Genomic DNA, 14,800 nt, shown 5'->3' on the forward strand with positions numbered 1-14,800 from the left:
TAATGATATTCAAATTATTACAATTAATAACGATTTTTTTGGGAGAAAGAGATGAACAATCAACTTTTGCTATCGAGTGGTTAACCTATTATTCAATATTAATCAGCTTTTTGTAGAGTGGAAGGGAAGAAAGAAAAAACAAATCAGGGAGAGAGAAATATTACAATCATATGGAAGGGGTATTAGGGGCATTTTGTCAATTAAGTTAATTTATTTCTTTTCCTTTCCTTTACACAATTTTTTCTCCGTTTCTTTTCCTTTCTTTTTCATCTATTAAAATTCTTTCATTTCCATCCATCCATATATAACATGAAATTGCCAATTGGGAACGAAGAAAGTTTTCAAATTTAGGATAATGGCCGAAGGACAATACTCCCCTATTGCTGGAATTTATTTATCACGTCTACCCTCTTGGCGGCAACCCATCGCCCACATCCAGCGAGGATTGACCTAAAACGAGGGATGATGCCATCGCTGATTTTTTTTTTAGCAAAAGGAAAAAAACAATTTCAAATGATAATTTCTTAGATCAACCCTTCCATTTTAACAATTTCTGTTTGAGAGAAGTATTTTGAAAATTTGTTGAATGCATGAGTGTCACTTATGAACGTTCAAAAGTTGAGCAGTGACACGTAATTCACTCATTCCTTAGGCAGTAATAAGTAATTTTTTCTTGTATATGTCAACGTTGTCATATATCAGAGTCAGCTAGTAATGGTTTTCTCACCGATACGGTGGTACGCTAATAGACTGCGGCCTATTAGCGTAACACAATATTAGTATTTACTTAGAGAAATGCCAGATTCGGTTCGAGTATAGCTGGTGAGACATCCGGCTGTTTGGGCATTGCCCAATCACATTCATATTTTGGACAACAGCCCCTCAATATAAACCACCGGCCTTTGGCCCAATACTTGTAAAAGCTGGTCTCACCAGGTCATCTGTGGCATTTTGTTTAGATTTCATTATCAGCTCTCTTCGATTGCTGAATTTTGTTCGTGAGTATCTTCTCTTAATAAAAAGGTTAAGGGGCCTTGCCCCCCCCAGGGTTGTTGCAACAATCAGGTTCCAGTTTAGTCAGACTCCAAACAGTTTCTAATCCATTGTCATATGTATCTGCTTCCACAGGATACTGCGAGCATAAAGGTTCCATTTTCTCACATTAAAAGGAAAGGGAGATAAAAAGATGCAATGGCAGCCTGTGGCCCTGGAGACTTTATTGCTGCTAGTGATTATTTTTGGACAGATCAATCGATTGTACAATGTCGATGGCAACATGACACATGAAGCGACAAAAATGATCTTTTTGCCAATAGCATTTTATTTATAAATACATACAAAGATAACGGAGCTGGATATCTGAATTGGGTGGCACGACAGAGATTAACTGGTAAGGAAAAATCCTTCCTCAGAAATGCATGACTGAATGTACCCTGCTCCAACATAATCCAAGTTCAGGTGACATCCTTGTACAAGAAGGGTTATAACAGTATGTGTGTGTGTGTGTGTGAGGGAGAGAGAGAGAGAGAAGGAAAAGAAAGGGGTGGGGGGGTTGGGTTATGGGAAGGGGGAGGGGAGAGAGAGAGGGAAAGAGAAACTTACCAATGTTATTTTGCTGCTTAGAGAACTTAAGTGCAAGGCAATCTACAGAATTTCTGGAGACATAACAAACCTTGTGTTGTAAGTACCAAATTTCTGGAGACATAACATAGTACCAAAAGGTATGATACATGTGCTTGTGTGAGTGCGTGGATCCACCAAAACCTATGAGCATTAGCATACAGTAGCTTGATATTGTTTGATCAGGCGGTTATGAAACTTGAAAGGAAAAGTTAGATAACTGCAACCACGAAAAGAAAGCTGCCACATTTTCTTAAATTACTCTTCACGTGTCACTTTGTTAGCCAATGGAGAGTGCGGATTGTGTTGATTAGTTGACTCACGGAGTCACGGTTGTGTACGCTTATACTCTAGAAACTGTATAGTATACAAATCTAAGACTCACATGATTCTTTTTGGTCACAGGTTGAGAAATCACCATGAAGAATTACAGCTATGGTTGGTAGTCAGAGGGTCAGTTTTGATTAACATTCCCAAGTCTTAAAGGTGTTTAGTTTCAGAAAGGGTATTGAAGAATCACAAAGTTCACCTTTCCTCTTTTCACCTCTCTTAGTGTCTCTGCATGAATGAGGGGAGAGGGCATAATGTCATATACCCTGTTGTTCTCTATATTAGTGAAAGGAATCATTCGAACCTGTAAAAGGTAGAGAGATGATCTGGCCACACCCTGATACTAATTGATACCAGGCACAAATTTACACGAGTAAAAATTCTGTATATTAACCTTAATACAATAAAAAGAAGACGTGTGAAAGACTCAACAACATAGCTGGGGCACTCACCATTTTATTCTCTGACAAAATATGTATCCTTCCTTATCAAAAGAAAAAGGATTGAACTGTAGTCCTGCTAATGCCGCTTCATTTCACGGAATATATTTGCCACATTAGGAGAGAACCTTGGAAGGAATTTGAATAGCTGTATTAACAGGTGAAGAGTTAGTTGATGAATTGTAGTGACATTTTCTTTAGTTTTGTAGCACAAAAAAAACACAAGTTCCATGTGCATGCATTACATTTGAAAGAAAAGGCATGAAAGTAACTACTCACCCATAATTTCACACAAGCATCTATTACGACAGGAACAAACGAAACAAAAATAGTTATAGCAGCCTGATCAACTTCAAGTCCATAATGTTCAAAAATAATCTCTATGAGTGTCTGCCAACCTGATTCTGAATGATACCTGTTAGAAAAAGACAGATGAACACATCTCACAAATTTTCTTTGAAATGCACTAGCATATTCATATACTGGCAAGTCAGCGACAAAGATTTCTACTCAACCAACAGAGAGTAAGAACAAAACATACTGAACCTACCACAAATCAAAACAACCATAAGCCAATTCACAAGGTAACAGCAGTTAGCCAAAGTGACAATTGCAACCACATCAGGAGCTTGATCACAAAACGTCCTCTTTTTTTTTCTCAAGCCAAAAAGGAGTTTACAAGTTGTTGTTGCATCATCTGTATCAGCAAACTGCCATGTGTTTCCATTTTCCTCTCTCAACATGATCCGATTCCTCTTGCAATTACTAGTTTTCCTCTTAGGGAGCTTTTGAGAGAGATTATGATAAATTGAGAGCAGCACACACCAATGCAAAAACAAATAACACAAGGTCGATTGAGTAATTTAAACAAAAAGAAGGGCCTACCCTAAGAAAATGTCGGTAATCAGAATAATAAGGAAAGCCTTGCCAGTATCTGATATATTCCTTAATATTTTATATCCTGTGAATTTCAACAAAGTCACCTGGAAAGCACAAAGAAACTACATAAGAAAAAAGAAATATTATGAAACAGAATGACCCTAGATACCATCCATTGCTGTGTTCATTAATATGAAACTGAATAAGGCTGATAATCTAGTCTGTTGCTCTTTGAGTAAAACTTTCAGAGAAAAAAATCAAGCAGCTTTGGCTAGGAAAGGCCCAATAACCTTCCACCTACTTTGTTATTTTTATATTGAAAAATTTAAATGAGAGCAAACCAAAAGTAGAGAAAATAGGGAAAAAAAAGTACAGACACGGCAGATTTGGATTCCTATATATCCACTCATGTGGTACTTCATCATACGATTCATATAAGATCCATCTGTCTAGATATCATCATCTACATCCAGAAAGCCGTATGCTTTGGAAGAAGCTTGTACAGTTTGGGAAGGGGTTTTGATTGATCTGCTACTATTAGTACGAAGACCAAGCCTTCAGTAGCTGAAGGAATAAGTTTATTGTAGTTGTTCCATGCTACGCGTGGGGAGAACAATGAGTATATTGAGCACAGCAACAAGGAACTCAGATATACACTCAAGCTTTTTTAACTGAAGATTGAAGAGAAAAAGGAAAAGCATTGTTGTAAAATAAGATAGATGAGTCAAGTTTTTATCATATGAGATGAGTCAGGCATGATCTTTTCCTTTTTTTTCATTTCACAAGCATGTCACCTCATATTTCATCTAAAAATACATTCAATTAACTACGCTTCCCCTTCTCCTTTGCATTTGCCTCACTCATTTGCTTCACATTGCTGGGGTGTGCACCATTGTTAGAGCTCCAACTCTCTCTCTCTCTCTCCATCTCTCTCCGGTCCTCTTTGGCATCACTTTTATTTGCTAATGTTTGTGAATCATTGTGTTTTTTCAACTCAAAAATGAATTTTGAACTGCACCATTAAAAATTTGATGTAGTTTGGTCCAATATTCTGAATCTTCTAGAAAACAATTGAACTTAGAAGCTGTATTAATAATGTCAGAGAAAGGAGGTCACAAAGACCATATTCTTGCAGGTTCAAACTAGCATTCGATCTTCAGTTAATTCAACATTAACAGACCAGAAAAAATGAAAAATAAGGAATTAACAATGGAAACTGAATCTCAGTAATAGGGAAAAAAGAAGCAAATATTGGTGATAAGTGATAAAACGTGAATTCCATCATATTCAATATTATTCATCCTTATCTTCAGCAGTTCTTCTAAAAGTGTAGTTTAAAAATCTGAACATTTTTCATATCAATTTCTAAAGAAAAAGATTGTTCAAGTTTATCAAAAATATTTTGTTGTCAGGAACTTTGATGCCTAGAAATTCCATCATGTTAGCAACCTAGCTGAAAGTCGGATTGTAATAAAAAAGTCTGAATAAATAAGCCATAAGCAAATCAGACTTGTCTGAATAAGACTTGGAATATGCTTTAAGATTGTAGGCAAAAATCTGCGTAGAAGAAAGAAAACCAGATTGATACCCATAAAGACCTCAGTGATTATAACACATTCAATATAATAAGGTACGCAAAATGCAACAGGGTATGTAACCTCACCTTGCTCTGATTAAAATAAAGAATGAAGAATATTCCAAGTCCAAATACCATATCAGACCAAATATTAGCACAGGCTTTGCGATTCTCTATCCTGTATTCATCTCTCAATTCTAATCTGCTCAAGCACAGGGTAGACATGATAAGACAGCATATGAAAAAGATATGAATAAAGGAAAAAGGCACTAGCCATGTTATACTTCAATTTAAAAATTTTAATTTAACAAAACCAAAGAAACACAAGCGTGAATTTTTCCAGAAACATTTTCTCATTGTGAAGGGGGAAAGGGGAAGAAAAAGTGGGCCTTGGGAAGACCTAACCTTTTCCCTTGGACCCAGAAAATAGAAATGGTCCTCCTGAGAAGAAAATGGAAGAACCAAAAGAAAATGCTCAGGGCTGGAGAAAGGAAGAGAGGGAGAGAGAGAGAGAGAGAGAGAGAGAGAGAGAGAGAGAGAGAGAGAGGGAGGGAGGGAGAGACAATGAAGAAATCCAATAAAGATTTGAAAAGCTTAGCAAGAGAGAAATGATATCAGCAAATGATGATTCAGTGACAATGCGTACGTAACTTAAAGATACAAGACAAGGAGAAATCTATGACTCAGACCAGGATTCCCACATTAGTGAATTAAAATAATTGAATAAAATTTGAAACAGATGAAGAAATTATGGAGAAAGGAAAAAAAATTGGCTGTTTAGCTGTATAATCAATAATGTGATACCTCAAGTCACAAGTCAAAGATATCTAATCTGGATCATGAAAGGTGAACAGATAGCAAATACAGCAATTCTATATGATGATTTGAAGAACTTCCATGGTAGAAGAAGAAAGTGCATGAACATGTTATGAATATAGCAAAAAAAGAGAGGGAAGAAAGAGTGGTAAGAAAGAGAATGTGCTTCAGTACAAAAACATACACATAATAAAAAAGGGTTTAATTGCTGGTTGTATCCCATGGATCCATTTGTCATATAAACCATATAAAATATCTTTCACAACAGAATGTATATCAAAAGGTTGAGGGAACTCAGTATCAGTGATTCAGTGTCCCTCTTTGCAAGAAGAAGAAAATTTCTTTATTGTCAAGTAGGTCACAAAATGAGATGTCATTAAGACAATCTCCATGACATGCATGGAAATGGCCAGAAGTCCACTCCAACATATATTTCGTTGTTCAATCAGAAAAGAGAGGAAAAAACAAAGAAATAAATGATCTTACGCTTTATGCCGCAATTCCCACCAAAGCTCATCATCAGACAAAGTAGGAGATTTACCAATCTCTGATTCAAAACGGTATCTTGCTTTCTCAACCTTTAGAGTCTTTATCATCTCAAGTTTTTGAGATTTTCTCACATCAAGCAATTCAGCAGCTAATGGCACAGTCTTCACATATCTGACCAAGAAACAAATATTAACCATAATAATCACGACATTCATACAGATGAGGTGAATAGTCTTCACAATGTACATTCTATTGTTTCTCAAAAAAAAAAAATCCTATTACTTCTATGGTGTTACCAATCTCAGATCTACACCAATATCTTTCTACAATTATGCAATTGTCGATGATAAATAAAACTCACATGAAAAGCAAGTGTAGGAAATATGAAATAAAATTAATGATATGTCCATCAATGATTTATGGGGAATGAAGGGTGTAAAGCAGAAAAAACAAAGAAAAAATGAAATTGGACTTTTACAGGTCCCCAGTTCATTTCAGATGAGCAAGACAGAAGATACATTTAAAAAACAGGTGTTTGAACTTTGAATAAAGTGATACCATCCAAATTGTAAATCACCAGCACAAAATTTTCAACTTGCACATAGGATAAAGCTTCATAAGTTTTTTCTGTAAGTTTACCTATCCAAAAATGGCATAAGAATGTAGTCATGGACCACAAAATCTAAAGCCCATGGAATGATCACCAAAATTGCCAAAAATTTTGCCTGAAAGAGAAAGCACATGGTCTTAGTGACATCATTAACATCAAACCTTATCTCAACTATATGCAGTTGTCACAAATAACTAACAGTATACCTGCAAAAACAACTGTTGGGATATTCTAACTTGACTGCACCTGTGATATTTCAAATCCTTGTACAAAAACTTGAATACTTATTCTTGTTTTTCAACCAATTAATTGAGATATAATGTTTTAGATAAACTTGCACTATTTTATGCAATTAAAGTATTAAACTAACTGTACTACTAAAAGAATCAAGAGCATGAACAAACAGGGACATTTACAGGTTGTAAGGAAATGGAAACGACAAGTTTTTGTTCTATGTCAAAAATAAATTATTCATTTCCCTCCAATCTTCTTCCCTTAAAATATCAACCACACAACTATATTATATTTCTAATCCTCTTGAATTTTAGGTTTAACTAATTTTTCCCACTCTTACTGGTGACCCTCTTACGTACCTAAACTTAAAAAAATGCTTCCTTTAATATCATAAAAAAGAAATTAAGAAACCAAAATTTCACGGGAAACTAGAGAAGGTATAACAGGTTTCTTCTTATTAGATGGAGGAGATGTTTCAGCCAGCCCTCTTCACGGGAAACTAGAGAAGGTATAACAGGTTTCTTCTTATCAGTTGCATATGGGAATGAAACACTAAAACAGCCCAACATTCATATAAATTGTTGCTACTCTAATACACTTGTGCATTTAAAAACTAAGAGAGACAACAGAGCAAAAATGTGATGAGACCCTGAATTAAAATAAGAAAAATAAATTCTATTAATTTATTCTCAATCTGCAAATTTATTAAACACATGTGGATCTATACGTCAGTAAATAGGTGCTTAGGAAGATAGGCATCATTCACGAAAGCAGTCATCAAGCAAAGACCTGAATGCTTAATAAGCTATTACAAAGCATCACCATATGAAAGCTAATTAACGTTATTGTGAAATAGATCAGAAAGTAGAACATTTACTGGAACATGGATGATCAATGAACATACCGAAGCCCCTGATGCATAACGGAAGACTCTGTCTTCATAAAGTATCTCATCTTCTACATCCTTTCCAAGAAGCAATTCTCTAACAGATCCAACCACATCTTTTTGTGGGGATAATCTACTTGGGAGTGAAGAGGCATCAGCCCCATCCGCATCCAACCCATCCTCCCAACCTTGACCCTTTTTCGAGGTAGTGGCATTTCCAGAGTCATCTTGAAGCCAGTCTTCCCACTCCCTACCTTCTGCATTCAACATATCCTCTTGTGCCTCACGCAGTTCCATTATCACCTCTGCACGCGTTGTCCAAGCCCTGAACTTGTTATCTTCGGACAGTTCTTCCTCAATGCCACCATCAGATTCCTCCTTATCATCCAATATATCATCCTTCAGACCAAACCAGTCATCGTTGTCAAGGAAAAACTTCTGCCACCAAGTTCTTTTGTCTGGCTTTCCATTCTTCGCACTCCGGATCATTCCACCAAACCGCCTTCTTCTGCTGTTCCTAAATGAAAGTGTTGAAGCTACTGGGCTCAAACAGTACCTTCGATACTCAATTTGATGAGCAAGAATAAATTTTCCACAGAAAATGATGGAATTGCTCATTAAAAATATGAACTAAACAACACATTTTTTTTATCACCCTAGAGCTCTACAAATGCAAGTAATCCACAGTACTCATTTACTCTCAGGCACCCTGTAGCAACAGAATTCCTGAAATTCCAAAGCAAAGCAGTGTCACTTTCAATGAAAAACCATATGTTCTTAATGGACCAAAAGTATATGAAAAAATAAAAACAAAAAGACAAGGAGAGAAAGGGAAAAAATTTTGTGGGAGGCCAGAGACATTGCCTGAAACATGAACAAGCAAGCTAAGTAACCAATAAATTTCCAATGCCTAGAAACCTCAACTCCCTGCCAGATCATTCCAAACAATGCCACTATAATGTCAAAACTAGCATGGTTAAAGCCTCAATTTCGTTTCAAACGAGCCGCTTGTAAAGGCACATCAAGGTGAAAACAGATCCCTACAAACCTATGGCCTATGCAACATAAATACTTGTAAAAGGCAGAAGTGCCTGTGCCGACGCAACCTGACTCGGATGTGGATATGGAACACGGCTTGGACATGCAACTGGCAGTTTCAATTTTTGTACTTTTTTGGTATTTAGTACAAAAAATACATACTTTTATAAATATAAACAATGGACTTATGTGTTTATTTGCATGAATTATTGTGATTATATATATATATATATATATATATATATATATATATATATATATATATATATATATATATATATCTATATATATATATATGTGTGTGTGTGTGTGTGTGTGTGTGTGTGTGTGTGTGTGTGTGTGTTTATTTGCATGAATTATTGTGATTATATATATATATATACATACGTATATGCATATATATACATATGGCCATATCCCTACACCCGATTTTTTTAAAAATGTCTCGCACCACTGTCCATACCAGTATCTATATCAGCACCCATAGCTGCACCCTTGTGACATAGCTTATGGCTGAATTTGAATGTTAGAATATATAGACACAGATCCAACCTAGAAGGAAAGATGTCAGGTCAATTTTGGATTTAATTTTTTTAATGGTAAGAGTCGTAAGACCAAAACAGAGAAATAGAAAAAAAAGTCATGGCATACACGTTCAATCTAGAGAATACGTTTGACTGGAAAACATCTAACTTGAATATGATTTGAAACCAAGTTTTTGAATGAAATGTAAAAGTTTTCACATACCTTAACAAAGAATTCAAGTTTTAATCATCACTCACTCATGTGGTCTACTTATCTGGAGCAATGCAGTTGACCAAGCAAGATCCATGCACAATGTCAAGAGAAACACACTACTCCACTGCATTGGCCATTATAGACCTAAAGACGTCATAATTGATCATATTTGAACATTAAATTTTCATTGGCTAAGCATTTTAAGATGTCCCCCGCGCTTGGAAAAAGTAATTCTCTTATCTGTCAACCTTGTTTCTCAAGAAGAATTAAAAACATATCTCACTACCCCTTATGTTCAACTGAAGCTATCGAAGAAAAAGCTCAGAGCTTCTTATTGAACTGGTAAATCATCAAATAGAAAAATACGCGTCCTATTAATGTAACCAAATTTCGCAAAAATGTGAGCAATGTCATGACTATATGAACTATGTGCATATCAATTCAATGCGAGAACAATTAGTTATTACGCGAACGAGAACGGCCCACAGCGTTCAACGACTCATAATCATAAACCAACGCAGCCATACAAACCAGAACACCGTGAGCGCACGCAGAAAGCCACAATAAACTCATTGCCCTCACGCAAGACGGAAATGCCGCTCAAAAATCTACACGCAAGAAGAGTACTTTAAAAAATGGCATAGTAATTAAGACGAGAATCCCAAAACCTAGTTCATGAAAGCTACAATTCCACACCTTTCAGTCAATTTCACCACTCTGAAGGTTAACAACCTGAGAACAAAGTGAAATTGCCAAAAACGAGAGACAGATGACGACGGTCAAGAAGAAGAAGAAGAGATGGGGAGAAAACTTGATCTTGTCTCAGAGACAGGAACTCTGAGAGTAGAAAGAAAAAGAGAGAGGAGAGAGCTGACCGTCCTGTGGCGCGTACGAAGGACGGGGAGAACATCCTTCCCTTCACTTCACTTCCTTCCAGCTGAGAGCACAGAAGGATATGGCGCCACTCCCTCTCGTTCGATTGCTTTATCCCGTTCGAAAAAAGGACGGCTCCGATCTGACGATCGTGCCCACCTTCGAAGCCACGCAGCAGACATGGATCGTATATTAACGCATCGGATCGGTACTCGAGTCCTAGCTGGTTATCTCAATGTGGATATTTGGAAGACAAGTTGTTTCATTTTCCTTTTTCATCAGTTCAAGATTTTAGCGGAAGACTCCTTTCTTTTTCTGAAAATTGCATAAACAAACTTTATGCATCTATTGTTTTCGTTTAACCGCCCGCCCCGAGAACAACGTAATATTGACTCGGTTGAAGCAGTTAACTCTCATATGAAAGTTACTTTTCTCTAAGGTCGTTCCACAAAAGCATATTCAAGTTTTGGAAAAATAACAAGTTTCAATTTTTTTTTATTTAACTGCCTAAATTACTTAAAACATCAAACGTAACTATCTCATCGAGACTTGATTTTGTTGCGACAAAAAGTTTCTTTTATTACCTTCATTTCTTCCCAAGGTTCATTCCAAGCAGGTACATTCAACATTTCATGTGTGCACGTTCTCCACAAGTATAGTTTAGCATACCTATTGTGAAGGTTACATGTCGGGCCCCTATTAGGGGATTATGTGTGAGGAGTTATAAATTATTAACTTACCCCGCCACCCCCAACACCCAAAAAAAGAAAAGTAATATGTTTGAAAAATTAGGACAAACTCATATGACATTTGAATACAACGATACATGAATCATCTCCAATTTTTAGGATAGATTTATGGAACACTGTATTAGTGTTTTATTATCAAGCGCCCCTTAAAGGGCTCCCTTTCATCTCAACCTCCTGGACATGCATGGAGTCAAACATATAAGTATCTTCACATCTAATGCAATGGAGTCGACGCTATCAATTTGGAGTCTAATTCTTTAAATCTAGGTTCAATTGAATTTGACACCGACTTAGGTCTCTTGAAGTGAATTTGTCCCTTTCATCCATTTCAAACACACACACACACACACACAGAGAGAGAGAGAGAGAGAGAGAGAGAATGTCATTAAATTACTTTGAGAGAGCATCCAAGAGAGGTACATTGCTGGAAACAATGACAAATGCTAAACCGATAGACATTCACCTGGACAGCTTGCCTTACTTTTCAGAACAACTTTGAAAGGGGTAGATCGATTGATGAGCTAGATCAAGATATTCACCATAAACATATGATAGTGGTCGCCATAGCCATGTCATTCGATCAGTTTCTCTATCCTAATTGGTACGTGATGGATTCAAGTATGCTTCCACTTTCAATTATTTAATTTTGCTTTCGATGATTCGGAATGGACAGCTAAGTATTTTGTTATGAATTTCTTCAACACGAAGCTTCAGGTATAGGTTTATAGTTTCTATCAAGTTCAGTGGGCAAAGAATGTCAAGATTTCATAATATTTGGCTTTATAGACTCTTGACATGTTCAAGAAACCAACTCTTTTTATAGAACCTGAAAATTCAATAAAAATATGTAGATATGATGAGTGAAACTCCAAAAAATGCCTCTAAACCTAAATGTCATGAATTCCAGAAATGCAGAAACTAATTTTATCTAATATATTTGGCAATCCAACTAAATGACCTCTAAATTGGATAAAATTTGGTCTATATCTAGAACAAACATAGTGTCTGCATAACATTAGATTAGAAGTTGACAAGAAATTTAAATGAAATGACATGTACAAGTTGTCTAAAAATACGTTATATTCAAGAGTTTAATAATCTTTACTTATGTTTATTTCAAATACTAGGTAGAGCTATCCCAAACAATGTTGTGAAAGGAGCAGTTATATGATTAGCACAAGATTCTATGAGCAGTTATATGATTATTGTTGTTGGTAAAATTTTGAGCAAACCATTTATTAATTATTATTAATATTATTATTGTTATTATTAATAAACCAAAGTTTTAGAACCATGAGTTTTGATGGATTACAGCTTCTCCTTTTTTGATGTCCACCAGAATAAGTCTCTGGTTTGTCCAATCATAGCACTCTGTTGTTTTTTACTGGAGGGATTTATTTCCGGCCATGAGTCCAAGACAGTTTGCCTTAAACTAATAAGTTAAGGAGTCTCTGACAGTTGGATAATGGTTGGCGGGATGCTTCCCTAATTTGGAAAGTATCACTGTATCACGCAACCGTTTGAGGCGCTTCTTCAGTTGACAAATTGGTCTTTTCTTTTGCATCCTCCCCTCTATAATGCCCACACATTTTTATTGGACAGCAGCCAAAAATAATGTTTGAACGGAACCCTCAATCAACCAGAAACTTTTGACTAAGAAAACTAATAATAAATTTTAGAGGGTTACCAATATATAAATAAAAAAATTGCCTTAATATAAAAGTAAATATTTATTGTGGTGGCAATTGCCCCACATTACCCACACCTGCCCCTGCCCTTCTCCTCTCATCAACTCTCTCTCTGATCTTTTTTTCTTGCCGTCTGGCTACTTTGTGGACAGCCATGAAAATGAGTCTCCACAACTCGCTTCATATATATGTAACACAAGTTCTAGAAGAACAGTACCGCACAAAGGCGATGTTGGAACGATGTGAGCTTATTCAGCCAACAATGAAATCATGCTAAGCAACTGAGGTAACAAAAGTATGTTTTTGTCTTATAGGTGCAAGTGTTGGGGATGGACCTATTCTTTCCTGATTTTGACGTTGGCGAAAGCCTCATAAAATCAGAAGCACAAAATTTAGCAAAAAAGAAAAATGTACAAAGCTTTAAGTGGACAACTTGGAGTCCTCCGGCTAGAATTGGTGCCGTTCTCCAACTTGCAGTAAGAGACCAAGACCACACAAGTACGGTAAAAGGTGTCAATTTGAAATTGAGCTTTTCCTTGGTATTATCCTTGCAGGATTTAAGAGCCAATGGTAACCTTTATTGCAATTAAAAAGAGAATGAAATATAAAATAATTGGGCAAGAATTAGAAAGCAAGTATGTATGCTTTATCTCCGAAGATATGAATGATTAAGAGTAGCTTCTTCAATGATAAAACAGTGAAAATGATGAACCACAATAATATGTTCAGGTGAGTGAGAGGTTAACAACTCATCGTCTGAAAAAGAGGCTCAAAAATCCCCTCATTCTTCCTACCTTTTAAGATCTGGAGCTGCATCAGCATCGACAATTGGCAACCGCGTACCTTTGAACTTAGGTGCTACACCTCATACCTTAAGACTTAGAATCAATTTCAACACTTGCCCTTTTTATAGGTGTCTAGCCCGACCACTTTGAGACCAATATTTTAAAAACTAAATCGATGACATGATTTATATTTTTATTCATTTTTTACAATGAGGATGAGCCCTGCTATCAAACTTTAGGACGACATATAAGGGGAAATGTCAAATAATAGAATGTTGACAGGGTTGCGAATTTATCAAGGGTCACGTCAGCTTTTTATTTCCCTCTTGATATGATTTCATGCTAAATGGAATATATCTACGTAGACAACTAATCGATAGCCATCATTGTACTTTTTCATGCTTGTCTTTGATAAATGCAACTGCCATTTGGATTCCTAAGAGGCTGTTTGGCAAACAATGTTGCATGTCAAACGACCTCTAAGAAATATAATCCAATCTAAACTTGATAGCTCTTAAAAGAATGAGGGGACTTGAATTGTCCCCTTGTGAAAGCAAGAAATAAGGTGCTTGAAAATAGAGTTATTAACATTCATTTACATGATAACCGCTTATCTAGCTATTAACATTTTTTTACATGATAACCGCCTATATATATGTGTGTATGAGTGTGTGTATGTTGGACTTCAGCCTTTAGGCCTGAGTCGGCCCATCGTGGGCAGAATCCAAGCTTATGAGCCAAGTGTGGTAACACAGTGTCGCTGGTAATATTGGCAGTTATCTTTTTCAGTTCGATTGAAAATGTAAAAATTGATGAGAAAAAGTTAACAGAAGAGATAGTGTGAGGTATGGCCGACACAAAAAATGGAAAGATATCCATGCTGGGAGAGGAAATAAACTCTTCTGGTTTATTGCTAGGAGATTGCGGTAAAGATTGTGAAGTTGGGCGTTCTCCGAACTGTGAGTATGTTGTCCCTGTTGAGTCACCAGAGCTGGTCTTCATCCACTGAATATATGAGGTAACCAAAGTTAAACTCTTTTTCTATAATG

At 36.2% G+C, this 14,800-nt stretch overlaps 1 protein-coding gene across 9 annotated transcripts; it reads right to left on the reverse strand.

Moving 5' to 3' along the window:
- Positions 1–1,185: 1,185 nt before the first annotated feature.
- Positions 1,186–10,685, reverse strand: LOC116265790 (chloroplast envelope membrane protein). Of its 9 annotated transcripts, XM_050080906.1 has the most exons (12): positions 10,532–10,678; positions 10,353–10,388; positions 10,188–10,264; positions 7,899–8,606; positions 6,790–6,875; positions 6,148–6,321; positions 4,933–5,047; positions 3,276–3,373; positions 2,670–2,805; positions 2,403–2,538; positions 1,603–1,655; positions 1,186–1,433 (listed from the first exon to the last, which is right to left on the reverse strand). In XM_050080906.1, exons 4-10 carry the CDS (start codon positions 8,496–8,498, stop codon positions 2,470–2,472), a joined length of 1,278 nt encoding a protein of 425 aa, XP_049936863.1. In that variant the 5' UTR covers positions 8,499–8,606; positions 10,188–10,264; positions 10,353–10,388; positions 10,532–10,678; the 3' UTR covers positions 1,186–1,433; positions 1,603–1,655; positions 2,403–2,469. The 9 variants fall into 9 exon arrangements, with proteins under 9 accessions (XP_049936863.1, XP_049936869.1, XP_049936864.1 ...); XM_050080912.1 differs by lacking the exons at positions 10,188–10,264; positions 10,353–10,388 and adding an exon at positions 2,150–2,254 and having other exon boundaries at positions 10,532–10,685; XM_050080907.1 differs by lacking the exon at positions 10,353–10,388.
- Positions 10,686–14,800: the final 4,115 nt, after the last annotated feature.

The sequence above is a fragment of the Nymphaea colorata genome, chromosome 12 (assembly GCF_008831285.2).
Source record: "Nymphaea colorata isolate Beijing-Zhang1983 chromosome 12, ASM883128v2, whole genome shotgun sequence".
In the NCBI taxonomy this organism is placed as follows: domain Eukaryota; kingdom Viridiplantae; phylum Streptophyta; class Magnoliopsida; order Nymphaeales; family Nymphaeaceae; genus Nymphaea; species Nymphaea colorata.

Bases quoted from the DNA above. Each gene is read 5' to 3' on its own strand.
- LOC116265790 (XM_050080905.1), bottom strand. From the start codon at position 8,498: ATGAGCAATTCCATCATTTTCTGTGGAAAATTTATTCTTGCTCATCAA. The intron at 6,876-7,898 runs GTATGTTCATTG...TTTCTCTTTCAG, and splicing joins GTTATGCATCAGGGGCTTCG to GCAAAATTTTTGGCAATTTT. The intron at 2,806-3,275 runs GTAGGCCCTTCT...TTTTTCTAACAG, and splicing joins ATTACCGACATTTTCTTAGG to GTATCATTCAGAATCAGGTT.